We start from the raw sequence: 27,312 nt of genomic DNA, 5'->3' as shown, positions 1-27,312 counted from the left end.
GCCAAAAGGGATTCAGATGCATCAATGAGCAGCTGATGTGAGGTTATGGCAAGCTTAAGTTGTCAAGGGATGGAAACCCAGCTCCTGGGAGGGATGTGGATTGCTCTGGCTCACCTGAGGTGTGGATTCCAGTAAGAGCCTGTCCTGCAGCATGTTCCTCTGGTTCCTGCTATTGAAAATGCAAATTGCTTTTTAATTATTATTTTTAAAGAGCAAGCAAACAAAATGCCCAAGAACTTTCCTTAGCAGTATGTGAAACAGCCTTACCCAGAGACCCACTGGCTGGACTGACATCAAATGGCTGGGGTGAGTCAGATGTCAGTTCAGGTTTGCTTTGTACCAGACTGTTCCACTGCTTCTATATTTAGAGTGGGTGGCAGCAAAAAGGCAGCTTTGCTCTTTAAAGCAATTGTCTGACATGGATATAATCCCAAGATGCTCCCTGCTCAGCTCACAAAGTCCCACAGCTTGGGGATGAAAGGAATTCTCTACTTTATTCCTTACAGAAAGGTAGGAAGCATGTGTGCAGTAGGGCTTTTTGGGTTCTGAACGCTGTATGCCTTTGTGTGCTTCCCTTTGTGTTTTCCTACAGGGAGATGTCCCTTGGGTTATGTTCCTAGATGTTCTTTTTCTTCCAGATGACTGACTTCAGCCTTGTTGCCTTGCTTTGCACGTGGGGCAGAAAGCGGAGCCCCTACCTGTTGTGTTGGCATGTGGAACCTGATTGAAACTGAGCTCTTGAGGCAGATTCTCTGTGACGGAGGGGAGGAGCAGCATTCCTTCCTTTTGGCTGTGTGGTTTCACTGGAGGGGCTGGTTTCCCATGGGATGCAGTGGGGTGGGAGCACTGAGCTGCTGCGAAGCATCGCCCTTCTGGGGGCTCAAAGCAGGGCCCTGCATTGCTGCAGATGCAGCACTCTCTGCCTGCAGAGCGCAGTGCTTCTCCAGGCCAAGCTTTATCTCAGTGCAAGAAGAAAGTGCATCTCACAGATTTCAAAGCCAAGGTTAAAGGAAACAAAACAGCATGCCAGAGCTGCTCGTTCTACAGCAGTTCAGGCCAAGGAGGTTGGGGCTGTCTTGGTTTCCTTCCTGTTACCTTGGCTGACTCCTGTGCAACCCATGAGGCACTGCAGAGGTGGGAGGCAGTGCTCACTTCTCTCTTAAAATAGTTTCTCTGGTTAGGTTGTTAAGCCAGGCTCTGTTCTTGGGCAGGGGAGAGAGGGTGAGAGCACAGCAGTTCCAGCTGGAAAGCATTTTAAACAAACCCTTCGCTGTCTATAAATACTTTACTTCCCAGAAGCTGTACACAGATTTTTAATTGGGCTGAATGGATTGAGGACACTGTCTTCAATGATGCAAAAAGGAGGGAAAATGAGCAGATAAGTGTGCTTGTATGTAAATATGTCAGTGTGGCCTATGGGTGAGGTGTTAGCCACACGTGGGGTCCCGATTGCTCCACAATACTTCAGCAGCACAGCCATCCCCAGCTCTGTTCCTGGATGGTATTTCTTTTAAAGTTTTGCTTCTCCTTCCCCTTGCTGCAGTTTATTGCTCTGAGTTCTGTAACCTTGGCACTGCGGAGAGCACACAACTGGCTGCAAGAGGAAACAGTCTGATGGGGTGAAACGTTTCAGTGATTCCAGCATGAAAACATGTTGGGTGGCGATTGCCCAAGCAGCACTGAGTGCACGGCCCTTACGGGAAGGATTACAGAGCACATTCCTGCTGCTGCAGGAGAGAGAAAGGGCTCGTGTGTGTAATAGCAGAGCAGAGGCTGCTCCTGGGGAGAAGGAGGGGAATTGCTCTCTTGCTGGTCTTCCCTCCTTTCTGCTCAGAGGAAGCTGGAGCTTGGGGCAGGGAGGCAGGAGGAGATGGCGAGTGCCCTCCCCAGCAGGGACTGATCAGAAGACCTTTCTATTCTCTCTTGTGTTAGGTCAGTAGAGATTTTGCCTTGTAATGAGGTACAGTCGATTACATCTGAAATCCATCTCCATCTGGACTAATGGTTTTGTCTGGGCTTGCATGTTCCTAACCCTTCAGTTTCTGTCTCTGCTCTGTGGCTGTACTCCCTGCAGGGGTACAAAGGGGCTGTTAGCTGTCCCAGCCTGCAGGCTTGCTGTGCTGATTGCAGGAAGGGCTGCCTTGGTTTTATGACCTGAGCAGAGGCTTGGGTATGATATTTCCATGCAACTCGATGCTTGTCCTTACGTAGCATGACTGTCAGGTCCCATCATGCTGTCACACATTAGGCCATGGGACATCTCAGATCCTCAATTTTGCTTTGTTGTCAGGGCTGAAACATCCAGCCCTGCAGACTCTTCTTTTCTGCGATGTCCTTCTCAGTTTACACAGCTTTCTGAGAACTCGATTCTTGGTCTTAAGGCAGACCCTGTAGATGTCTGATTTTTGCCTCACAGATCTCTCATCTGGATCAACTTGGCTTTTCTAAATCGACTTCCTATGTGTGTCATCCCATAATTGCCCCTTCGCTGCTGCTGCCGGAGTCTGAAGCGACCTGAGGAATGCTAAGGACCCACAGGAAGTAACTGCTTTTCCCATTTCCTTACAGGCAATATTTTAATTCCTCTCACGATTTTTATATGAATCCCATCAGCAGACCACATTTCTTGGATACAAACTATGCATCTGTGGACCCCACTGACTTCTTACCAAAAAATGGTGATTTTCCTCAGGTAAGTACGTTGCTACTGATGGCTTTGGGGAAAACAGTGCTTTATGATGGGTGTTGGCTTTTTAGGATTGTGGTGTAGAGGGGAAAGGAAGAGTGTTGTAAATTTGTCCAGTGAATTTGTTTGGACGTGTGTGTAATTGGGATGAATTGTCAGCAATAAAGAAGGTATCCGTTGGCTTGGTAGGAGCTTATCTGTGATGCATTTGCTTGTCTTTTAAAATGACATTAAATATAAACACAAAGTACACAGCAGAATCATTTTGCAAGAGGGTGTAGGTAAGTGTGAATTTGAAGATGCTTCAGTCAGTTACATCGTTTGCCTCCTAAGCTTCCTTTGCTTGTGAGCGTTGCCTGTGCTCTCACTCATTACAAGTGCTGGTTCCTGACCAGTGGCTGTTGAAGGATGGTGTTGGTGCCCAACAGAGATCCCAAGCAGCTGGTTTCTGCAGTTTGAAGGAGCAGTCTCCCTAGCTCATCTGGCATCCCACGGGAGGACCCACAGGCATCCTCACCCCGTGGATCCTTCTGGGCTGGAAGATGTTTTTCTGTAGTTTTTGAAGTCTTTCATTTGCTTTTGGCAACATCTTGCAGTAAGATTAGCTAATAATGACTGGAAAGCAGTGCTGTGAATACAGGAGGAACCGACTACATCCCTTCTAGGAGCAGATGCAGATATTAGCAGTGTCTGGCTGTTCTTTGCTGTAGTTCTTGTGTTGTTCTGTTTCAACCCAGCGTCTGAAGGTAGTAAATGTGCAGAAAGTTGCCTTGCTGTGACCTATCAGTGCAACAGCCAAGCTGAGTGACCCCGTAGTCCCAGCCCTTCTCTCTCAGTAAGTTGCTGCACTGATTACCAGGGGAGCAGATAACAGGCAGATGGAGTCTGCCATCCCCCCTCAGGCAGAGCTGTGCTTCAGACACTGCAGAGAAGCAGCCAGGTAGGAAGAGTGTGGATGGAGATGCAGGGCACCCACTGGCTTCCAGCCCCTGCCTTGTGTCCTGAGCTGTTGTGTGACTTTCTGACAAAGGACGAGAAGGGCTGGAACTGCAGCAGTGCTGTGGGGCTGGAGTGTGCTGTAAGCCACGTGCAGGAGAGTCATTTGGTGTAGATGATGCTACAAGGAACTTATGCTAGAAATTTCAGAGTAATTAATTTGGTTACTTAATGTCTCTTAATGTAACCTGATTAGCAAGTTTGCTGGGGGCTCTGTAACTGGTGACAAATCGGACCTCATAGCCTCTGAGGTGCCCAGAGATTCTCAAAGGAAACTTCAAGGTGTGAAGAGTCGTGGTTTATGTTCAGAATCTTCATCCACACCGTCTGTAAGTCAGACTTTTTTTTTCTGGTCACAAAGAAGCTTACTGGCAGAGCCAGGCTTCCTCTGAGTGTGGGAACCAGCTAATCTGCACATTGCAGCTGATCAGCCTCAGGTTTGTGAGTTGGTGTGACAGATAAGCACACCAGGGCAGCGTTTGGGCGTGTGTGAAATGGAGCTGAGTTTGTTTCCCTTTCCTCTTCTGCATTAAGGTGAAGGTTGACCTTCGCAGACGTTTCACGATGATTTCTAAGCGTGCCCTGCAAGGTGGCCCAGAGGTGCTGAGAACAGCATGAGGGTGAATGGGGCTGCATGGGAGCACTTAGTGCTGGCACTGTGCTTCAGCACATCTCAAAAACACTCCAGTAAACCCTGGTGAGCTGTTGTGACCTTCTGGATGGTTGTTTCTGTAATGCTGAATGCCAGCACACGTGTGCAGACAACCTCTTTCCTTTGTAATCTGCCTCTTCTTCCTGCATGATTCAGTAGAGATGCCTCAGCTTCTCGCTGTGCAGTGGATGTGGTGGTGTGAGCGTTGGAGCATGGGCTGACTTGGTTCAGCAGGGAAGAGCAGTTTGACTGTAAAGAGAACTTGATTCAGAAGCGTGATGTGAAGTTTATTTATAGCAGTAGGAAACAGCAAACTGATGCGTGTCTCCTCTTCTTGAGGGAGATCTGGTAATTCCTGCTAACTGCACTTCTGTTTTACTGGGGGAGAGGGGATTTGAACCTCTGTGAGACTCTGATTTCTGCAGGTTCGGATTTATGTAAGCTGGGGTTTGAGCCCTTGAAGGTGAGCCCCTGGTGTTGGCCTAAATTGAGCTTCCTGAGCGGAGCTGCTGGCAGTGCTTTGTGTTGGTGGCTCATCTGCTGCACCAGTTGATCTCCAGTGCTGGTGGTGCAGTTCTACTCTGGACCAGAGTCTTCTGCTCGGATAAAACCAGATAAGTAGATGAATTATAGCGGCATTGATCTTTGCCTCCTGCAGAATTAATTGTGGGAGGAATGAGACAGAAATGTGATCTCATCAACTTGTGGAAACCATTTTAGAAACCGTGATGGGAAGAGGGAGATGGGTCTTCTTCACAGGTCTCAGCTTGCAGGTCTGTGTAGTTTGGCTGATGGGTTTAACGGGAAAGAGGCTTAATTATTTCTTTAACTTATGTGTTTTCTAGTATGTGAGTGGTCAGTCTGCTTCCTTCCCCTGCTGTGTGCAGAAATCGATCTCGGCCAGCTTGGCAAGAGCAAGTTTTGGAAATTGCTTCTGAAAAGGAGCTGCTGCTTTATGGTGGCTGTGTGATAGAAGAGCAGAAGGGCTCCAAAACAAACAGGACATGAAACAACCTGAGGTGATTTCCAGAAAACTGCCAAGATCTTTTGCTGCTCTCTTCCTTCTGGGGAGGAAGCTGCAGAAAGGAACGAGGTGACTGCAGGCAGGTGTGTTTTTGCTTTGACCTTTTCCAAGGCAATGCTGGGAGCCTGCACCTATTACAGCATACTTGCAAGAGTTCTTCAGCTTCACATATGGCAACAGGGAAGTGTTGTCCACTGAATCTGTTGCAGCCAAACCAGCAAACAGCAGAACTTTTGCTCAGACCTTGTACTGTATAGCAGCTGGTAGTGCCATGTTTGTTCCCATTAGAAACAGCATTTCTGGAAGTTTTTCTGTTCTGTCTGGTAGTTCTCATTAAGCCTGTGTGCTGAGCTCTGCTGCTTGGGACGTTCTGGATAACCCATGGCAGTAGTCTATCAACCTGTGTGCTCTGAAACTGAGACACACTGAAAAAGACTTTTGTTAGAGCTTTGTTTTCTGACATGAAGCTGAGGCAGTGCCTTGGAGATGTGCTGTGTGCCCGGAGCTGCTGCAGTGTGGATGGATGCATGTCACCAGGTGTCTGTGTGCCTGTGCCCTGATGTGCAACAGCACTTGTTTTGTGCTCTCCTGCCTCTCGGAGGCGTTTGGTCTTCATTTATCCTCTGCTCTGCTGAGGTACAGCACCAGCTCAGCCGTTCTGAACACTCAGCTCTTGACTTCCTTCAGCTTTCTACAGGGCTTGCTCTGAGTGCTCTGACACTGGTGCTAACTCATTGATAAAACGCAGTGCTTTCTACCCAAAGGAAAGCTGATGATTTATTTTTTTTTTTTTTGCTAGGAGCCAAAATTGGAGCCTGAATCTCAGAGAGAGCAGGCAATTGACTGGAGGCAGTGACATTCATGTGGAGTCATCCGGGAACATCCTGGAGGCTTTCCATCCCTTGCTTCAGCAGTGTTTTCCATTTTACTGATTTCTTGCTTTCCCTGCTGCCAAACTGTTAAATATTAACAATTTGCCTGGAAAGCTGCAGCATTCAGAAGGTGAGGGAGCGGCTTGGCTGATTGTCTTTCCTGGTGACTGTGCAGGAAAGTACCTGTCTTTTCCTTGCTTTCCTGCTGTGGCAGGAGTGGCAAGAGCTGTTAAGCCTTGTGCTGTTCCAGCCATGCCAGACAGAGGACTGAAAGCCAAGAGAGAACATGAGGAGTTTGCATGCTTTGGTAAGAGGCTCTTGATTAAATCTGTGGTCTCTGGGCAGCCGAGATAGATTGGGTGCTTATGTGAGAGCTGTCTTCATTCTGACTACAGATTATCCTCTCATCTTTGTTACCAGAACGTTACCATCATTCTTTGATACCAAGAATGCAGTCTGTGGTCGTTCAGCAGCGCAGAGAGCTCGCTGTACCCTGGGGTTATGGTGCTCTTATGGTGTCTTAGCAGCCTGCCAGTGCTGGGCTTTGAGTGCTGTGCAGGGGGACAGAGGGGGAGAGAGGTGGAAATGCCATCTCTGATCTGAGGCCTCACACGACCCTGCAGCAGAACCCCAGCCTGGTCTTGAGCTGCGTTTAGGCAATTTCTCTTCAGAATTTTCCAGCCATGCCCAGGATACTGAAAGCGGATTGAAAAGGTCTAAAGAGCAAATGCCTGATAATTCTGTCAAGATGTTTGTGCTGTAAATGCTTCCTGTTGCCAATAGTGAGCTGAGAATTATTCCTGTGCCCTTGGGTTTGAGGAACCCAGGGTGCACAAAATGGGAAGGCTGACGTTCTTTCAGTGCTAGCATTTGGTTCCCCATCTTCTCTCTGTTTTGTTCTAGGGCTCCTCAGGCCCACCTTCAGAATGCAAAGCCTTTGCTGGGCTGAGGATGCCGTGAGTGGGAGCTGCCACACATCCTAATTGCTCTGGGAATTTCTTTTTTAGTTCAGTCACTCCCTGCTGCCACTCGGGTCTGGCAAGAAGCAATTTGTGTGCATCACAGCAGCCTCACCGAATGCCTTCTGCATGTTGGAAAAGATGCTTCATTTGCATGGTCAGAGCAGCCTAATGTGAACTTGAACTTCTTTCCTCCTCAGTATTTCAGTTTTTTTGGCTTGCCATTGGGTGATTCATCCTTGCCGCTCTGTTGGCATCCTTTTTATAAACAAGTGGCTTAAATTAAGGTTTAGAAAATAGTTGTGTGAGACCATATTGGAGTCTGATAGCATTTCTCGATCCTGGGAACTGCTGTCTTAAGCCAAAGTCTTGCACAGACACCCTGTGTGTCATCTTAAAGGAAAATATCCCCTGAAGGCACGCACAGCCTTAGAAGTCAAGGTCCTGAAGAGAAGAACTTTGGTTTCCATGGCTTTCCACCCTCTCTGCTCTTTATTCTCTAACCTCAAAGCCCGAAGTGCTCAGGAGCTGGAAACCTGTATACAGTAATTCTGTTGTAGAGGCCTTGCAGTGCTTCGTTCTGCCTGTGCTAGCTTTTGTCACTGCTGGTAGGAGCTGTTAACTGTCCCAACAAAGCACTCTATGCAGGAGGTTTTAATTTATACTCTGGTATCTGATGTCCCCAGGCTGGTGTGCATGCTAAGCTGCAGTGTGTGCCCTGGGCCTTATCTTAAAAGCAGAGGAACATCTGTTTCCCTTTGCTCAACTTGATTCAGCTTGTTCCTTATGTCTATCCAGCATAGCATTTCCCTGCGCACAGAACCTCCTCTGCTGGCTGCACGTGTCATAGAGCCACAATGAGAATGGGAGATCTGTGCAGAGGGGCTGAGCAGCATTGGAAGGCAGTTCTGAAATGAGCTCTGCTGAAACTCCTCGCTCCTTTCCTCCTGCAGCAAAACAGCTGGACGTGCACGTGGCTGCAGAGGAAGCTCAGGTACCCTCTGGGATCTGCACTGTGCCTGGGCAGGAGGAAGGGAGGAAGGCTGTGGGAGCAGTGGTGGTGCAGCCATCCACAGCGGTGCTGCAGGGATGCATTCATGCTGTGTGATCTCTGCTCAGTGTAGTGGTGCTCATAAACCAGCCCTCTCCTTGCCACCAGCCCTTGCGGTTCCCTGTCAGTCTTGTTAAAATGGGGGAATTAGCCTACTCTTAAAAAAGGTATTAATTTTTAGAAGCACTGCAGTGCACAGAGCTGTAGTGATTTAAGAGAAATCAAAGTAGCAGTTATTAAATTATATGAAGGATTTGCTTCTGACTGGTATGAAGAATTTCCTGGAATAAGAAACAACCTGGAATTTCCTATTGCTGTCCTGTACTTACATCTACAGGGAATACAGATAGCAAAATCAATTAAAGACAATTAATGGCTCTGAGGCACTTGGAACATGCTGCTTTACAAGCCCACATCTTTATTTTTTGCACTGCAGGAGCAAGTTTTTGGCCTGACTTAATGACACCTTACAAACCCTTTTGGTGAGGTGCTGCACATCCAAGGCTTCATGGAGCACAGTGTGATCGCAGCAGCGCGTCCCACCTGGCTGCAGTCAGTGCAGATCTCCTGCTTTGTGGCCACCTTCCCCATTGCTGTGTGTGTGTGCCCACCTTGCTTGCTCAGTGCCTCCTCCCCTCCAGCCTTGTTGGTTTTCATCTGTTTTGTTGGCTTTGAATGCTGCGTCCCCTCCTCGATAGGAGAGGAAGCATGGAAGCAGCCGGACTGCCTGCTGAAGTTCTTGCAAGTGCTCTTCTCTGCTTCCTCCCCTTCATAAAGCTAGCAAAAGTGGGGAAAAGCACTGGTCTGAAATGTGGATTGCTCTTCAAAAAAAGAAAAAAAAAAAAAAGCTGGTCATATAATTGAATAGCAAACCACTGGGAGATGTATTAAAATAGATGCTTTAATTCAAAGCAGAGTTGGGCTCAGTCAGTGTGATGGAGTTTCCCTGCCTGCAGTTCTGCTGGTGGTGACAGCCCTCCCTGGCAGTGCTGTGCTTCCATCCCAGGGGCTGTCAAACACCCCTCGCCTCTGCTGCTTGTCCCAAGTGCTGGTGCTCCAACCACAGCCATCACTGGGAGTGTACAGGAACACAGGAACACTCTTTTCTTTCCCCATCTCATGTGGTTATTGTGAATCCCTGAATCACTGCAGCTTGCTGCCTGCGGGTGGTGCCTTCCAGCTGCACAAAATGGACCCCAACTCTTACAGAGGGCGATGAGCTGTCAGGTCTCCTCCTGCACAGCTGTATTGGTCTGTATCATTTGTGCTTCTGCAAAGTTCAGAGAGCATGTGCTGGCAACCATCAGCACAGTCAGGCTGCTGTCCTGTAGATCCGTGATTCAAAGGCTGTGGATGAAGATTTACCTGTGAAGATCGCCTGCCAGAGCAGCTAATGGGGTTTTACATTTCAAGTTTTGGTGGAAGAGGAGACGAATCACTGCTGTGAACACTGGAATTACTCTGCTTTCCTATCCCCATTTGTCAGCGCTCTGTTCGTGAATTAATTGTGGAGAACGGAAATGCTGTGGCAAACCTCCCTTAGGATGGGATCTTAAAATATCAGGTGGTGGTTTTCCAGTTGGTTGCCTTATCTTCTGTGATTATAGCACTGCGGTATTGCAAAATCAATTCAGCACTCCTGCTATCTAAGGTGATGCCGTGTGTCTTCTTTCCTTTTGGTGTTCCAGCTTTCTTGCCTGTATTTTGCCCCATTTGTCAGCTAAGAGAAAAGGAAGAGGAAATAAAGCACCTGCTTTTTAAAGGCTGCATAAATAGCCAGACCTTGGTAGTCTTAGGTAAGAGCTGCTGGTTTAATCAGTTGCCCAGCAGGCCGGTCAGCAGCGAGTCACTAATTAAAACATTTCAGAAATACATTTGGTCTCTTTACTTCAAATGTATCATTAAAGCCCCTATCCCAACTCCAGGGCTGCTACTGGCTAATTAAAACCAATCACATTCAGATAAAAGCAGCTGTGGAAACCTGCTGCCTTTCTCCACCCGGAGCCAACTGCCCACAGAAACCAAAGGCTTCGCTTTCACTGCGGCTCCTGCGGTGTGCGCCCTGATGGCAGTGCTCTGAGTCCTGCTGCAGCACCAGAAACGTGGGCTCCTTGTGTGCAGGGGCTGCTTTTCTTTTCCTTTCTGCTTAATGCAAACCTGGAGCAGGTATTCTGCCGCTGGGCCCTGGGTTCCATGCACACAAGGTGAGGTTGCAGCCCTTGGGTGGTTTTGCAGCCCTGGGATGCAGTGTGTCTTGCTGCTCTGGGGGCAGCACTTCCTCCTCTGGTGGCACAAAGCACAGTCAACCCCCACCGTGCTTCCCTCGGGCTCAGCTGTGCAGCCCTGTGCTGTCAGCTCAGAAGCTGTTCCCATCTCTTGCAGGGCTGCCAGAGGCTTCTCTACCAGTGCCTGCTCCAAGTCTGTGGTACAGAGAAATGCCTCCCTTGTGGGATTTCCCAGCAGCTCTGGGCACGAGGCCCCAGCACCCCATGTCACAGCTCACTCAGGGCAGCCCAGGAGGCTGGAGCCACGTGGGCTGGGGCCACCTGTGCCAAAGCCAGGCAGAAAAGTTCTGCTTTTTCTTTAGTTTGTTGCTTTGTTTCGTTTTGCAGGGGCGTACTCTGCCCAATTCACTCCTTTGCCCTCTGCCTGCTTTGGGACAGCCTCCCCTTAAACATGTCACCATGGCTGAGTCCCTTTCAGATGCCCCTTCCTATGTCTTCTTAACTTCCTCACCAGAAACGCTGCTTTATTCTGTTATAAAAAATAAAGTTAACAGGGGAAGCCTTTAGAAAAAAAAGAAAAAGAAGCCCAGTGTTCCTGGATGCAGAAAAAGAACAATGAGTTAGAACAGCAAGGCTGCTCCTTTTAATGTTTAATTGCAATGCGTGGGGTGGGGCAGATCTTGGAGACAAAAGAAAGCTGTGGCTCTTCAAAAGTAAGAAGAAAAGGAGTCCTGCTGGTTACCTTTTGGGTCTGGTTGCATCACCTGAGCCCCCCAGCACTGGGGGGGGGGGTGGGCAGGAGCCCCAGCCCTGGGCCGGGTCCCCGCAGCCGTGCGGCGCAGCTTTGTTTACAGCCTATCTGTGGTTGAATTACACCACATACAGTAATTCTCCTCGCACTGCCAGTAATTTCACTGACTTACCAAGCAGGCATCATTTCCTGAAAGTCAGCCCTCGTACTTAGAGGAAGTAAGAGCACTCTCCTTCATGACTAAACACTATATGCAAATCTCGCCGGGCTCAGGACAGGCGCGCTGCATGGCTGTCCTTTTTTGCTCCATTTTCACTCCTTTCTTCTGCATGTCCAAAAAAAGCCTTGGTCAGCTCTCTGGCTGCTGTTGCTGTCATGAATGAAGATCTTTCTCCGGTATATATTGAGAAGTTCACCTTCCTGCCTGGTCTGCATCTTGCTCTGCACTCAGCAAACTGAATGCTGCTTTAAAATGTCCCAAATGCAGTTCTGGCTGAAGTTCCCGTCTCTCTTCAAGGTAACGTTTGGTTTTTATATTCTTTTCTCTTCCTTGGAGTTGCTGTTGTTTGCGAGGGGGAAACTTCAGCCTTTCCTCTGGGCTCGGGTGCTCCTGTCTGTGCTGCAGAGGGGGGGCTTCAGGGCAGCAGGAAAGCAAAGTGCTGCAGGCAGTTCCCACTGCAGATGGCTTTGTGCAGCGCAGACCCTGCTGCCATCGCTGTGAGCGTGGTGAGCAAAGCAGGGAGGAAAAGGAGCTGTGCACAGAACTGATCTGTGTTTCTGGAGCTGTAACGGCTTTCAGGGGGGTTTGATTTTTAAACCAGAAAAGCGAGGGAAGTGCTTGCAAAGCAGAGCACAGAACCCTTGAGACTGCAAGTTTATTGCTCTGTTTTTAGAAAGACTTTGGGTTTTGGCAGTGAAAAGATTTCCTTTGAGCGATCGATGGTTTGCATCGCAGCTGTGAGTTTCCTTATTCCATCTTACCTGAAACGGCCCCGGCGTTGTGACTGCTGGGAAAACACACCTCCCTCACCTGGCAGCACCACAGTGTTCATGTATGCACATCTGCCTGTGCTTATGTGGGGCTTTTCTGAAGTCCCTACAGCGTGCTGTGCCAAAAGGATGTTTGTTTCCTCTGCGTCTGGATTGCGAGCAAATAAATCATTTCTATACCGACATCTCTGATTTTTAGGACACACTGCTGCTGGCTTTAGGCTTCACCTGCTCTTGCAGTATTTTTAACAAAGGCTTTGCTTTGGTCGAAGGAGCTGTGAGTGAGGAGAAAGAGGTCGATGTCTGCGTTGCTTTCTTACCCTGCTTTCCTCTGGTCTTTCTTGGGAGTTTGTTCTTGGCTTTTCACAGCCCTGGGGTGGGATGATGATGGAAATGTTGTGTGCCAGACTGGATCCCTTGGTGCTCAGTTTCAAAGTCCTGCACGTGAGTGCTATCATCGATTTATCAAACTGCTCACTGGAGCATCTTCTGATACAGAGATCAGACGGTGATTTCAGTTCATCTGTCTCCCATGCTGGTACACTGATGTTGTTTGATCTCCAGTGTGAAAAAAGCTGCCAAGACCGATGCCCAGCAGCTGTACCTCTGCGATGGCGGCTCTTAAACCCTTACAGGACTCCCCATTGAGGGCTCACCCCGCTGTCAGGGAGTCGTCCTTTCCCTGTTTATGATGTGCCCCCTTTTGCTCCATCCCTGACACGAGCAGTTCCTTCTGAACTGTTTCCACAAGTGCAGATGTCAGAGCCTCCCCGTCCGTCCCCCTCTAACTACTGTCAGATCCTATTTCCAACGAGAGCAGCACGAAGTTCTCACTGATCAATCTTAAACAGAGACAAAATCACTCCCTCAACATGCAGTAATCTGTGCTCTGTGGGCTCTTGGGTTCTCCCCATAACATCCTCCTCTGGTTTTTGGTGCTGGTGGCACTATCCCAATTGGTGCTGTTCCATCTGCTGTTGGATCAGAGCATGTTTCTTCCTCTGCTTCAGGGCCCAGAGGTTTAGGTAACTCCTCCATACAAACTAGTGGAGTAACTAGTCAAAGCATGGCTGATAATGATGCACATTGTAGTTATCAGTACGGCTTTATGTTAAACAATTACACAGCATTCTGTGTTTACATGGTGCTGTTTTTCGGGGCTATGCTGTAAGCAGCACGCTGTGTCTGTGCTCTCTGGATAGCACAGCTAGGTAAGGCAGACCAGGGGACTTTGTGACTAATGCCTTGGAACGCTGTGAGAGGATGGACCAGCTCTTTGCAGAACTGATACTGTTGATTCTCCCTCTGATTTGAGGGCTGATCTCCTTATTTCAGGGTGCAGCAGCCGTGGGGCCCATGCTGGGCAGGCAGTGAGCTGGCTGGGCTTCTGCACACCTTTTCATGTTCCAGCTGGGCACCTTCCTCTTTTCAAGACCCTAAGAGGCAGCAAAGTTAATGGAAAAAAGTAAATCTCAGTGTCACAGTCTGAATCTTACTCACACAATTTGCTCTGGGTGAGAGGCTGAAGGTTGCCTGGGAGGCAGCTGTGGCTTCAGAGCTGTCTTCTCCAGGGCCAAGCAGGACATGGGTGGCAAGATGGGGAAGGGCACGTCCTGTTGGTTGTAAGTGCTGCAAAAAGGCAACTTCTGATAGCAGTCGGGAGGGAGCCTGGCCCAGCTGTTGGCCAGGAGCCCATAGGAATAATACAGGCAGGCTCAGCTGTTCCTGGTTTTGTCAGGCGGGGCGAAGTGACTTTTAAAATTGTTGGCTGCCTTTCTGCTTTGTAGTACGGAATTGGCCTTTAACTGGAAATGAGCAGTGATTTCTCCTCCTGTCTGATGCTGCGGCTCTCCTGGCAGCCGTGCTGCAGTATCATCACACTGATTTTGTTATCTGACGTAGCACAGAGCTTGAGCCAGCCGTGTGCTGGCAGTCCCAACCTCTGGGAAGAGCTGCAGGGCTGATGTGTGTTGGCTGAACATGGTGGGGTGGGAGGAAGGACCTGTGGGTCTGTCTGTGTGTCGCTCTGGGGTGCAGCCACATCCCCAGCGAGGGACTTTGTGCTCTGATGTGGCTTCAAAGTGCATCGCTCTTCATTGAGCTGCAGACAAATCTTTCTGCCAGCTGAAGTAGTGTCTCATAGAGTCACTGAATCATAGAATCACATAGGTTGGAAGGGACCTTAAAGATCATCTAGCTCAACCCCCTGCCATGCAGGGTTACTGTCCACTAGGTCAGGCTGCTCAGGATCCCAACCAGCCTGGCCTTGAGTGCCTCCAGAGATGGGGCATCCACAGCTTCTACAACCATCCAACCAACTCCTCATCCACCATATAGTCCACCCCTCAAATCCGTATCTCTGCACTTTAGAGATAAGGATGTGGTGGGGGACCGTGTCTGAGCCCTTGCCCAGGTCCAGGTAGATGACATCAGGTGCCCTTCCTTTGCCCACTGATGCTGTCACTCCGTCACAGAAAGCCACCAGATGCATCAGGCACGGCCTTCCCTTGCTGAAGCCTTGCTGCTTGGCTCAAATCACCTCCACATTTTAATGCGTCCTCCAGGAGGATCTGTTCCATGATCTTCCCAGGCACAGAGGTGAGGCTCACTGGAGTTCCCTGGGTCCTCCTTCCTCCCTTTCTTGAATATGTTTCCCTTTTTCCAGTCACCAGGGCTTTGCCTGACAGCCACGAGCGTGGAGGAGAGCTGGGTTGGTGCAGTGAGGTCAGGAGAGGTGCAGTGATCTGCACCAGGGTTGCAAACAGGTTTTTGCCTATCAGTTCTTGTCATTTGGCATTTGAAAAATCAAACAAGGAATTAATGATTGGGCGCTTTGTGATCTGGAGGCCACATGACTCAAACTGACATCATCACTGGGTCAGCACAGAATAAAACAAGTGTAAGCCGTCATGGTGCTAGGACCAGAAAATGGGCAAGGGCAGAGCCTGATCCTCATCACTGAAGCACGTTCACTTCTTGCCCAGGTCGAGGCATGTCCCAAGAAGAGTGGATTTGCTGCAGTTTATCTGGGTACAGATGCAGGTGTCCCCACTCCACGCAGCCTGCTTTGCACACATCAGTGGCTGTCATTTTATCCCAAGCCTCTGGCTGCTGCTGTGTTATGAGTTGCAATTAAACAGCTCTGTCATTATGGGCTCTGGCTGGTTCTCTGTTGGATGATTGGAACGCTTGAGTCTTTCGTGTGTCAAACTGAAACGTTTTCACCCCCCAGGGGCCATTCTAATCAAACCCAGAAGTGCGGTGACACCTTGGTGAATGCTCTGTATGTGCAGGTGTGCACAGTCTGAGTTTTGAACATTTACCAGCACTGCTGCCCAATCAGTGCTTCCTCCTCCATCGAGAAACCACGATTTTAAACCAGCGGCTGAGAGCACGTCTTCATTGACAAGTGAATTTCTGAGTTTGTGGAGTGCAAAGCAACCGAGTGCCTGGTTAACAGCAAAAAATTAAAGCTTCCTGGCTGAGCAGATGTGAGAAGGGAGCTCTCTGCTCCTCTCCCTCCTCCTCTAACTGTGGTCGTTCCTTTCATTTCAGGACTCTTCATACCTCGATGAGCTCTCCAACAATAACTCTCTCTTCTCATCTCCTGCGGATTCCCTCTCTGACATCGTGGATGCAAAGGACTGCTTGCCTGCTGACAGCCTGAACCACGTGCCAACCATATGGGATGTAAACACGTCACAGCAGAACCAAACAGAGGTACGGGCGCTCCTCTCCCATCCTCCCCATCAGACACTGAATATCTCAGGCTTCATCCCATGGTGTTTGCCCCACGGAATTAGGAAACACAACTCCCTGCAGGGCTGAAGTTGCAGTGTGTTGATGTTGATGCCAGGAGGTGTATCCCTGAAACGCTCAGCATGAGCAGGGTGGCCTGCAGCAGGAGCTCAGGAGCACTGAAGAGACGGACTTGAGGAAAAACATGACGTAGATCATTAACTGTCCCCAGCAACATCCACCGTATGTTTATTTTCCATGGCAAATGTTTTACTAATGATGACTAAAACCCAAACTGTTTCAATTTAAGACTGATCGTTTGTGTTTGCTTTGTGAGTCCAAATCCCTGCAAGCTTTCACATCCCTGAGTTTTCCTGGGCACGTGATTTTTTGGCAGTCTGAGAGCAACATGCAGTCCTGTGCGTTTTCACCAGCTTTCTGCTGTCTGTTTTCCCTCATCTGCTCGCTCACTGTTGCACAACCTGACATCAGTCCCTTCCAGCAGCCTCCAGCTGTGGTTGTTGGTGGAACTGATACCATGCACATCTGCTATCTCAGCTGTCATGGTGAATATCCAGCCCTGCAGCAGGTTCCTTTTGTGGATCGTTGTCTCTCAGAGATGGTAGGGGAAAAAAATGAAAGTGAATGCTCCAGAATGCAGTCTAACACACTTGTGCTTTAGTCACTGTTGCATTTTGAGATTCAGTTGTGTTTTTAGAGGCTGCATTTTGCTGTTAGTAATGTGTCAGACTCTGTATTTCCATGATGAAAGCTGCCTGTGTGTCAGAGCCTGGCAGTAAGAGACTTGGCAGCAGTTCTGCTCTGAACTGATCCCAGCGTGTCTCAGTGACTGGTTGAGTGCTGAAGAAGTGTGGGTTGGTGGTGAGGTTCTGGCCTGAGGTTTGGGAAATCAAAGCTCCTATCTGCCTTAGACTTTGTGATGTCTTAGGTGAGCCATGACAAGGCAGATCTTCACGTCAGGTGCCTGAGCCCTTGCTGAACCTGATGAGATCTGATGACCTCTGTAGACCTTTGCAGCATCCTCTTGACCCTCAGGGTGCCTGCAGTTGGTGGCAGGCAGTAACCCTGCCTTCCTTCCTGTCATAAACGTGCTGAAGACCAACGGTGCATGGCTGTGCAGGCAGCCAACGTGTGGTCTGGTAGCTTTGAACCAGGTTGAACGTGGAGATGGTCAGGAGGAGGAGGGCTGAGCTGTTTGAACCAAGGAAATGGCCAGAGAGTCCCTGGTCCCATTGTGTGCTGCTCTCCACATCCTCCTTGAAGCCCTCCTGGTGGCCCTTGCTGTCCTTCAGAGCACTGGCATCCAGTTAAGGCCAATTAACTCCTTTGAATTCCATTTATAAACTACTTCCTTTTGAAAAGAACCTCTGGCTATTTTAAACACTGTGTTATCTGTGTTCTCTGCATACAGAGGTGGTGGTTTGTGTTTTGTTTTTGGCCTGTTTTTGCTAAGCCTGATATTTCCTGACAAGATGTAAGTGAAGTGCAGCCCAGCCGGGAGATTTCAGTTTCATTTTTCCATGGGAGGTGTTAACTTGCAGGATGCTGGATAAATGTTTTCTTGGATTGACTGATGATGGGCAGCTGATTTATTGCCTTTTTTTAATACTCTTTTGGTTTGGTTGGAGGTGAGCTGAGCAAATGGTTGCAAAATCCTGAGTCAGTGCTTAAGTGAGAAGCTCCTTTCTGTGGCACTCAGTGCAAGACTGGGGCTTGGCTGACATCTTGCACCAATATGTACAAGCTGTTTAAACTATCCTTCCCTATCTGTCCTTACATCATCCTGCCACCATAACATTCCATGAAATTGCAGGGGTTTTGGCTTTTGCATACCCAGAGTGAAGCTGCAGTGCAGAACTGAGCATCGGTCGGGCTACACAGTTCAAACTTGGGTGGATGTGGCCCCAATGCATTGGGATGCAGTGCACCTGATGAGCTGTAGCTGTGTGGTCAGCTCTCTGCCCAGGGACAAGGAGCAGCCCTGCACTCTGCTGTCAGCGTGGCAGTTTGTTTCCTGAGACAGCACTTCAGTCCCAGATTCGTGCTGAGCAGGAGGAGCAACCCCCAAAGAGCTCTGGTGACGGGGACATGTCCATGGCAAATGGGAAGCATCCCAGAAAGTGAGAGCCCCAAAGAGCTCTGTGTAGGTACAGGTTGCTCTCTTCGAAAAACCAAACCTCTGTGTGCCATGCAGGGAGAGGTGCAGCCATAAAGAAGAGACGTGTCCATGTGTTGGCTTTGTGCATCGTTTCTGAAGCGGGCATGGAGGGAAGAGCTGCTCCATACTTAAATGTTTGCAGGGGTTAGCATGCAAAATGCATACAAAACTTGCTTAGTTTATAATGAAGTTGTGAAATACCTTTAAAAAATAGTCTGTGTCATCCATTGTGCTTTCTTACGAGAACTCGGAGCCCTTTGTAAGAGTGAGGAATCGAATTGCTCCTGAGAGATCACTGCTGGAACTTTGGTGACGTGCTGCTGCCTTTTTCCTCCATTGAATTCATTCAAAGCACTTCCAAAAAGGGACCCCCCCCCCCCCCCCCGCTGAGAGGAGGTCGTAGTTATGCTGAAGGAGGTTGGCTGGTCAGCCTGATGTGACTGCTGCTTCCCCACAGAAGTCACGGCAAGATCAGGCATAAAGGGTGAATGCAAAGAGGGAAGAAGTGGAGTGAGATCCAAATCTCTGCGCAGTTGTCGGTGGCTTTGCTGAACGCATGCATGATGTGTGTGCCTCTTAATGCTTTTAGAGAAAGGAGAAGATCAAACAGACAGGAGAGCAAGAATAGAGAAAGGAACTGTCTGAGCTCAGCCTGGAGCAGGATGTGCCGCCCAGCAGAGCTCCTGGTCCCACCTGGCTTGGTGCTCACAGCTCACTCTCAGCTCTGGGGTTCGTCCTCGGTGCTCTGAAGCACTGGGGGTTCTGTCCCTTCCTTTGTGATAGCTGAGGTGAAAAGCTGCGTGCCCAGGCTGCACTGCTGCACTTGGATAGTAGGGATTTAAGTGTTGAAGATAAGACACTGCAAAAGCAGAGCTCCGTTCCCTTCCCACAGAGCTGTGTGCCCCTCCACTGCAGCGGGATCAGAGCTTTTTTCTTGCCTAAGAAGCAGCTTTTGTACTGAGCTCAGATTTGTAGGTGGAGATGTTTCACCTGCTCTCCAGATTTGTTGGCACTGAAAATAGCTCTTCCGTCCAGCTTCCTTCTGGTAATTCTGACTCAGGCTTCCAGTAATGGAGGGTGGTTTTTTCTTTCTTTTTTTTTTTTTTTTTTTCTCTTTTTTTTTTAATTGTAGGGGAAAAAAAAAAAAAAAAGAAAAAAAAAGGAAATAATAAGAGTGTTTATGCTGAAGAACTTCCATATTTCACTTCTGCCTGTGGAGCAGGGTCTCTGAGGCTGGCGCTCCCAACAGCCTAGAGACTTGCAGCAGTGCCACTGCTGGAGCTGCTGATTGCTTTGGATGCCACGAGCTGCTGCCTTGACCTTGCTCACTGTCGGGAAATTCCAATGGGATTTTGTTTGTCAGGGCAGACAAAGGCTCTCCTCAGTTGTGCCTCCCAGCTCCCAGGGCACGGCACGGGCCAGGCAGGCTGGAGCAGCCATTGCCTGGTGCAGCAGCTGGCACCCAGCACCACCAGGGCCTGGCAGATCTCTGGGTGCTCTGGGCTCCTGGGCTTGGCTGCTGGCAGTGCTGGTGTCCATGGGTGGGCCTGAGGTAAAGGCATGCAGGCACTGGCTGTCCGGGCAGCCGATAGCAGTCCTGAACCACAGACAGGTATTAGTCAGTGCTGAGCCATGTTTGCATTCTGGTGCAATTATTTAATTTCCTTGAACGGTGTTTTAAATGCTGAAAGCGAGATTGCAAGATCATTTAGTGAAGGCATGCCTGAAGGGAAGTTTGTGAGAGCATCTTAAAAGGTTGCAGTCTGTAATGCTCAGTCCTTTCCCGGGGATGGCTTTGCTTGCAGCTTTCCTAGTTCTCCCACTTGGGTCTCTTCTCCTGTACCAGGCTTTCTGCTTCTCAGAGCAGTGCCTTTCTCTCTTCTACCAGCAAGCCCAACCCTGAGCTCTCGCTTAGACTCAATAATTCAGAATAAAACCTGTGAACTGTCAGCGAGAATCTGCGCAGCTCCTGCTATCCAGGCAAAACAGAGTGTTTGGGGATGACCTGTCTTAACATTGTGTGGTTATTACTTGGCAGAAGGACTCCTGCCCTGCAGTTGTGTTTGTGCTGTGGGAGGACACGTGTCCCTGCAGCTTCCATCATACGTGGGGATGCGCACACTTGTTGCAGGAATGCATTTCCCCGGGTCAGTTATTCCCTGTGTTTGTGTTGAGGAAGGCATGTATGGCATTGGCAGGATTTATTAGTTTTCAGAATTACTCCCCAGGGCTTGACGTGGAGGAGCAGAAAGTATTAAAGCCCTCTGACGCCATCAGAGCATAAGGTCTGAGTACAAAGCACAAATGCCTTCACAGTCGTGTTTCCATCCTTTAATTTGCTGGAGCTGAGGTTGGAGGGCGGAGGATTACAGCTGCTTTCTGACCTGCCTCCTTTCTGTTGCAGCTGTTCTCAACCAGCAGATCATTCAGTGGCTTAAACAGTTCGGACGACCGCATTGCTGCTGTCCCCAACACCCCCCTCCTCATCAGCTACCAGGTGAGAATGACATCTGCTCCAGCAGAGCCCAGCGTGAGGCTCTCAGCTTCATAACGTCACAGCGCAGAGAGGAACAATTTCGGCCGTTGTCCCCTCAGAGGGAATGAGGCAAGAAAGTCAGCCAGGTCACCACGTGCATTTCAGGTCACTGCCCTTTCCCAGAAGTGTCTTGCGTTTCCTGTGGTGGAACCTTGCTCTGCTGGAGAATTCTCCATGCTTTCCTTGCAGCTAAATCAGCACAGTCAGTAGAGGCTGTTCTTCCAGGAATCGCGTGACTTTGCTTTATGCTGCTGAGTTCCTGCTGAGTTGAGAGCTTGTCTGGGTCCTTCTTCAGGGTCAGATTAGAGCGCAGTTAGGCACAATTGATTGTAGCCCACAGCTTGCCTGAAATTCCCTAGTTCATGATGGACTGCGTGTTGAAAGTAGATCTTAAAGCACTTGCTGGGCCCCTGGGATGGTCTCTCACAGGGTGGTTTTCCTTGTGTTGCTGTAGTCTGTAAATGAGATTAATTGGGTTGGGTTGGAATAAATAATAGTTGTCTGGTGCCACGTCCATACTACAGTGAGAATGTTAACATTCGATCGATGCTGTGTTTCTTTTCAGTCTCAAGTTCCTGCAGAAGAGGAGGATGAAGGTGATGAGGAAGAAACAGAAGAGTTGGGGCAAACAGAAACCTATGCAGAATATGTACCCTCAAAGTGTGAGTGTCCTGCTATCACGTGTGTACGAGAAATGCTCTTGACTGCACTGTGGACCAACCAAGCTCACTGCTCCCTTATCTTTGTGCAGGCAGGATGTGGTGTTTGCCAAGTTTGTGACTTTGTAGGATAACTCTACTGATCCTTTGCTGGTGCTACACTGATTTCACAGGACACTTTTGTTGTCTGCTTTTAGGAGAAGCTTGGCTTGTTTTTGGCAGTCTGACATGTCAGTGAAATGAAAGAGAGTGAAGAGCAGGCACTGAGCTTGTCTCTTGTGTAGTCTGAGGCTACGGAGCAGATGAGGAGGTCTGCAGTCCTTCATGAGGTGCTCTGTGGGGATGGAGAAGTTACGTTCTGTCTCTTATGTGTTTGTGTGTGTCATTTAGCCAAGATTGGGAAGCACCACCCTGACCTCGTGGTTGAAACGAGCACCCTGTCCAGCGTTCCCCCACCCAACATCACCTACAGCCTTTCTCTGCCAAGCTCCGTTGCTGACAAAGGGTCACTCTCTGCACTACAGCTGGAAGCAATCATTTATGCCTGCCAGGTATGTGACTGCCAGGTATGGGAGTGAAGCCGATAAGATGGAGAGTTGTAAGGGTGGGTGGGAAAGCTTTAAAAAAAAAAAAAAAAAGTTGTGAAGATATATAAGTGATGTGAGCACTTGTAATAAAGGACTTAGATCGTTCACATCGGAGTCCATGCATCAGATGTTGCAAATGCTGCCCAATGTGGGGCAGATCTTTGGCTGGAACTCAAGAACAAAAGGAAAGTTTATGGTCTCTGGAAGAGTGGGCAAGCTACTTATGATGATTACAAGTATGTAGTGAAGCTGTGCAGGGAGAGACACTGTGGTGCTGGAGCAGGCCCGAAGAAGGGCAACAGGGTTTGTGAAGGGCTTGGAGAATATGTCCTACGAGGAGAGACTGAAGGGACTGGAGCTGTTTAGTCGGGGGAAGAGGTGGCTGAGGGGAGACCTTATTGCTCTCTTCCAATGTCTGAAAGGTGCTCACAGTGAGAGTCGGGTTGCTCCCTTCTCACTGGTGACAGGATGAGGGGAAATGGCCTTAAGTTGCTCCAGGGTAAGTTTAGGTTGGATATCAGGAAACACTTCTTTACAGAAAGGGTTGTTAAGCATTGGAATGGGCTCCCCAGGGTGTGGTTGAGACACCATTCCTGGGTGTGTGCTTTGGATGTGATGCTCAGGGACATGATTTAGCAGAGGGTGGTTAGAGTTAGGGTAATATGGTTAAGTTGTGGTTGGACTTGATGATCTTTAAGGTCTTTTCCAACCTGAGCAATCCTATGATTTTATTTATGACTCCACAGGAGGAGTTGCAGGAGGGTGTGCTTAAAGTTTCTGGGGCCTGGGGGCTTTTTCTACAAACTGCCTTGTGAGCTCAACCACGGTACTCTGCCATTCCTGGCATTGCTTATCTGAGCTGGAAATGCATATCTATGAGATACATGAAAGGGTTAAGTGGGGCTCTTAAAAGATCACATGAAAACAGTTTGATTTCCAATTCTGCTCTCGATTTTGCAGCAACATGAAGTTTTGTTGCCCAATGGGCAGCGAGCTGGCTTCCTCATTGGGGACGGTGCTGGAGTTGGAAAGGGCAGGACAGTTGCAGGCATCATCTTTGAAAATTATCTTAAAGGGAGGAAAAAAGCTCTTTGGTAAGTTGGGGATTTTTTCCCCTCTTTTCCCGTAAGACCTCGGAGTTGGTGTGAATCTGGGAGTAAGGAATTCCTTAATGCTGATGTTGGCTTGCTAGTTGACTCATGCTGTGGCCTTGGGTAAAGTCTTTTCCACCTCTTTGTGCCTGTTTGCTCTCTGTGAAATGGGAATATTTCCCCTGCAGCGGTGATGGAGAATGAATCACTGTGAAACAGCAAATTGTACTCCTCAAGAGTGCAGTGTGAAGCCTCTTCCTACTCTTCTGAAGTCGGTGGAGGGATATTCGTGGACTTCCCAGGTGCAGACTCGAGCCCCTAGAGTATGGGGCTTTACTGCAGAATAGACTGAACTTGTCATAAGTGCCAGACCAGAGTCTGCTGTAGGATCTTACGTTGAGGTGTGTGGGCAGTGGGAAATGTGACAGTTTCATACACCTACAATTGCTTTAGTCAGAGCTGTTAATCACTGTGCTGCCCCGACTCTCCTTAGCAGATAACCAGGCCCACGTCTTGCTTTGCAGGTTCAGCGTCTCCAATGATCTCAAGTACGATGCTGAGAGAGACCTGAAGGACATTGAAGCCTCCCACATTCCTGTGCATGCTTTGAATAAGGTAGAGGAGAGAAGCAATGCTGTTCTAGAAAATCAGCCTACGGCAGCAGTTAGATGGATCTGCTGCAGAGTGCAGAGCAGCACAGGCAATAGCAGACAGCGAGCTGCTTGCTGTTTCCTTCTCTCAGCATGTTCTTCCCACTCTGGACTCTTTTCTATTTTTATACACTCTCCAGAGCTGCTCTGTGAGTACAGAGCTGTTTCCTGCAGGGAGCACAATATGTCTCCATCCAAGTGCAAAGTTCTGCAGGGCTCAAATGCTCTTCCCCATTTCTGAAGAGTCCTACTGAGGGAGCAGCCCCCGTCGGAGGTGGCTGTGCTGTGCCCACATGGGCTAGTTTTCACTAGCTCTCGTTTCAGGCACCCTGTTTTCAGAACATGCAGATAAAGGGAGAGCATACAAACGGGCAGATCAGTGCCTGCCAGCAGACTGCAGCACAGTGCTGTGCATACAGGCATTTCCTCTGAGCTGGGTGAAGCAGAGACTTTTCAAACTTCCTTCCAGTCATCAGTGGTGAGGATGAATTATTTTTCAAAAGAAATGACCGGCAGCTGCGTAGTGTTTGGTTGCTCATGGAGCTCTGCTCAGCCTGTCTTTCAGTCTCTTGTCCAGGCCTGTGTTTGCCACGCTGCTGGCCAGCCTGCTGAAGCACTCTCCTCTGGTTTTAAACAGCACTGAACAACCAGCTCTTACAAAGTCAATGGAAACCACATGTGTTTGACACCTCTGAATGCAGTCCACGAGGAGACTGAAAGAGATATTTGTATTCAGATGGAAAGGCTTTAAATACGACACTCTTCACATCAGGACCCCGTTTTGTTTTGTTTTCCCTTATACGTTTTATTTTGTTATAGGTAGGATCCATGGCAGTGAGGCAGTGATCTCACTTGGCCAAAGAGAGAATTATTTTCTGGAAGTAATTAAAATAGATAGGAGGGATTCAAAATAATTAAACATTCCAAACTGTTGCTTAAAAAAGGAAGCAAATTCAGTTGGCCAGAAAATTGAAGGCCTGGTGTGGTCTCCACATTTCTCTACGTGCATCCAGATGTGCTGACACATTGGCAAAGGAACCTAGCCAGGCATTTAAGACCCCTGTCATCACCGTATGTCAGTGCCAAGGAGAAGTGCTAAAGATGTCAGCTGCTAGTGGTCTTTTGTCTGCTCTACTCTCACACTGGGTTTTGTTCTTGAAGGCAGGAGCATGGGCCCTCTGCAGCCACAGCAGAATCTGAAGCAGGGGCTGTGGGCTTAGAACGGGTGCAGTGCACTGTGGACAGTTGTCATGAGCCCCTCTGCTCTTTGTCTTCCTCTTTCTGCAGATTAGATATGGAGACACAGCTACCTCAGAAGGAGTCCTCTTTGCCACTTACTCTGCTCTCATTGGTGAGAGCCAGGCAGGCGGGCAGCATAGGACGCGCTTAAAACAAATTCTGGATTGGTGCAGGGAAAACTTTGATGGAGTTGTATCCTTTAAAAAAAAAAAAATAGAGAAAAGGGGAGGGTTGGAACTGTGCTTCACCAGGAGAGGAAGAGCCTGGGGCCAGCTGAGGTCACCAGGAGCAACTGTGTGGGACAGCCTTGTGCCCAGCGTCCATATTTATGAACATATGTCCTCCCCGTGCCCTTCTGTCCTCCTCCACAGTGCAGTGGAATTGAAGGAGGGGGGGAGCACAGCTGGGATTGACCTTTTCAGCTAGGACTGGCTGTTCAGGAAGCTGGAGGAGTCTGGGTTGTATTTTCTGCCATCCTCGTAATGAAAAGATGTCCTTTCTCCTTAACTGACATTCACTTTCAGATTGTATTTGATGAATGCCACAAAGCCAAAAATGCCAGCTCTACTAAAATGGGCAAAGCAGTGTTGGACCTTCAGAACAAACTGCCTCAAGCGAGGGTTGTTTACGCCAGTGCCACAGGTGAGCTTCTGTCAGCACGGAGGGGCGCCGTGTGAACACATGCCTTGGAAAGGTCCCTGGGTCTGGAGAGACGTGATGGCAAGCGAGCCTCCTTCTAGGCATTCACTTTGCTGGAGTCAATGCCATTTGCAACTGCTGTGGTTTTGCTGACAGTGGATTCTGTTCAAACAGGTGCCTCTGAGCCAAAAAACATGATCTATATGAGCCGCCTGGGAATCTGGGGGGAAGGCACCCCATTCCATGCATTTGATGAGTTCCTGCATGCAATTGAGAAGAGGTAAGTCACGTCCAGCATCCCTCTTTATCTGGCTTAACTTTTGTGGCAGTCTTTGTTTGTCCCTGAAAGGGAAGTGCTGGCCAATCGATATCTTCTTGGGAATTCCTGTTTGCTCATGAAAACAAGAAAAGTCCAAGCAATCCCAGCAGTCTCATGGCTGAGCACTCTGTACCTGCACAGTGCCAGCCTTTAAAAAGTGGAAGAGATATGCTCAGAGACAGGGCATGCTTAGAGGAAGGCAGAGACCATGGGGGTCTACAAGCTGGGCACTGTCCTCTCAGTTTCTAGAGGAAGTGAAATGGAAGGGCAGCTGCAGGAGTTGGTTTCTCCTTTAGGAAATGGGTGGAATGCGTGCTTGAGGACAGGTTGAGCCATGGGAAGTTGTTCTGCAGAATCACTCACCCGTGTTGCCCTGTGGAATAGGAAGGGCTCTCACAACTGCCTCCCTCTTCCAGGGGAGTTGGTGCAATGGAGATCGTGGCAATGGACATGAAGGTCAGTGGAATGTACATTGCCAGGCAGCTCAGCTTCACTGGAGTGACCTTCAGGATCGAGGAGATCCCGCTGGATCAGCAGTACAAGATTGTCTATGACAAAGCAGCAAAGTTGGTGAGCTGGTACCACTGCAGTGGGGAGACCAGTGTTTAATTGTGATTGGGGCATTGTCACTTGTTATGTGGGAGGGACTGAAGTCTCTGGACAGGGCCACGAGCACAAACTTTGGGGGTTTTTAATGAGAAAAAGGGTGTTATGAGAAAAAGAGGGCGTTAGCTCTCTTTAGATGAAGTAGTCTTGTACTTTTTTTACTTCTATTTACAAGTTCTGTGTTTGCAAACCAGAGCTTGCAGCATCATGCTAACGCAGAAAGAAGAGCAGACTGTCTGCTCAGCCTAACACAGCAGCATCAACACTGAAGCTAAATCAGATTATCAAACCCCAGTCTGTTCTAACAGTTGCACGTACAACAGTAATGAGCAACAAGGTATTAACTCAGCCTTTCTCGGTACTGTCTGCAGTGGGCAGAGGCCTTGATGGTGTTCCAGCAGGCAGCTGACCTGATCGGCTTGGAGTCTCGGAAATCCCTTTGGGGTCAGTTCTGGTCAGCTCACCAACGCTTCTTCAAGTATCTCTGCATTGCTGCTAAAGTCCGGCGCCTCGTTGAGCTTGCCAAGGAGGAGCTGGCAAAGGACAAGGTGTGGTATTGGAGGCTGGCTGTGTGGGCAGCAGCTGTCAGTCTTAGATTCCAAGGGAAGTCTTGTTGTCTGTAACCAAAGAGAGTTAATTGTTTCTGGGAACATTGGCAGCAATCTCTACTGGGGAGTTAATGTCAGCTTTTCTTCTGAGGCTGTTTGCTTCTGGTGAACACGAGCAAGGTGATTTGAAACAGCATCTTGGGCCATGTTTAAGCTAGAAGCGGTTCCAGCTGTTTCACCTTTAGCACAGCCCTATCCTTGCATTTATCAGGATGTGATTTAGAAATTCCTGACAGAAACTACTTAGCAAAACCA

General features: G+C 48.9%; 1 protein-coding gene across 3 annotated transcripts in view; it reads left to right on the top strand.

Moving 5' to 3' along the window:
* The window catches only part of SBNO2 (strawberry notch homolog 2), a 51,447-nt gene that overhangs the window by 11,673 nt on the left and 12,462 nt on the right, over positions 1–27,312 (top strand). The window contains exons 4-15 of one of the 3 annotated variants that reach the window (XM_042835926.1): positions 2,569–2,692; positions 15,762–15,926; positions 20,528–20,620; positions 21,225–21,321; positions 21,709–21,869; positions 22,866–22,999; positions 23,521–23,611; positions 24,934–25,077; positions 25,410–25,527; positions 25,699–25,804; positions 26,260–26,413; positions 26,821–26,997. In XM_042835926.1, coding sequence (XP_042691860.1) covers positions 2,569–2,692; positions 15,762–15,926; positions 20,528–20,620; positions 21,225–21,321; positions 21,709–21,869; positions 22,866–22,999; positions 23,521–23,611; positions 24,934–25,077; positions 25,410–25,527; positions 25,699–25,804; positions 26,260–26,413; positions 26,821–26,997 — 1,564 coding nt within the window. Of the gene's footprint in view, positions 1–2,568; positions 2,693–6,359; positions 6,538–11,449; positions 11,734–15,761; positions 15,927–20,527; positions 20,621–21,224; positions 21,322–21,708; positions 21,870–22,865; positions 23,000–23,520; positions 23,612–24,933; positions 25,078–25,409; positions 25,528–25,698; positions 25,805–26,259; positions 26,414–26,820; positions 26,998–27,312 lie in introns of those variants that run through there. The other 2 variants (XM_042835929.1, XM_042835928.1) reach the window with 2 other exon arrangements.

Source organism: Centrocercus urophasianus, unplaced genomic scaffold, assembly GCF_019232065.1.
Source record: "Centrocercus urophasianus isolate 14NV4802_14NV808 unplaced genomic scaffold, USGS_Curo_1.0 seq_56, whole genome shotgun sequence".
Taxonomy (NCBI): Eukaryota; Metazoa; Chordata; class Aves; order Galliformes; family Phasianidae; genus Centrocercus; species Centrocercus urophasianus.
This window is presented reverse-complemented; position numbering and strand designations above follow the sequence as displayed.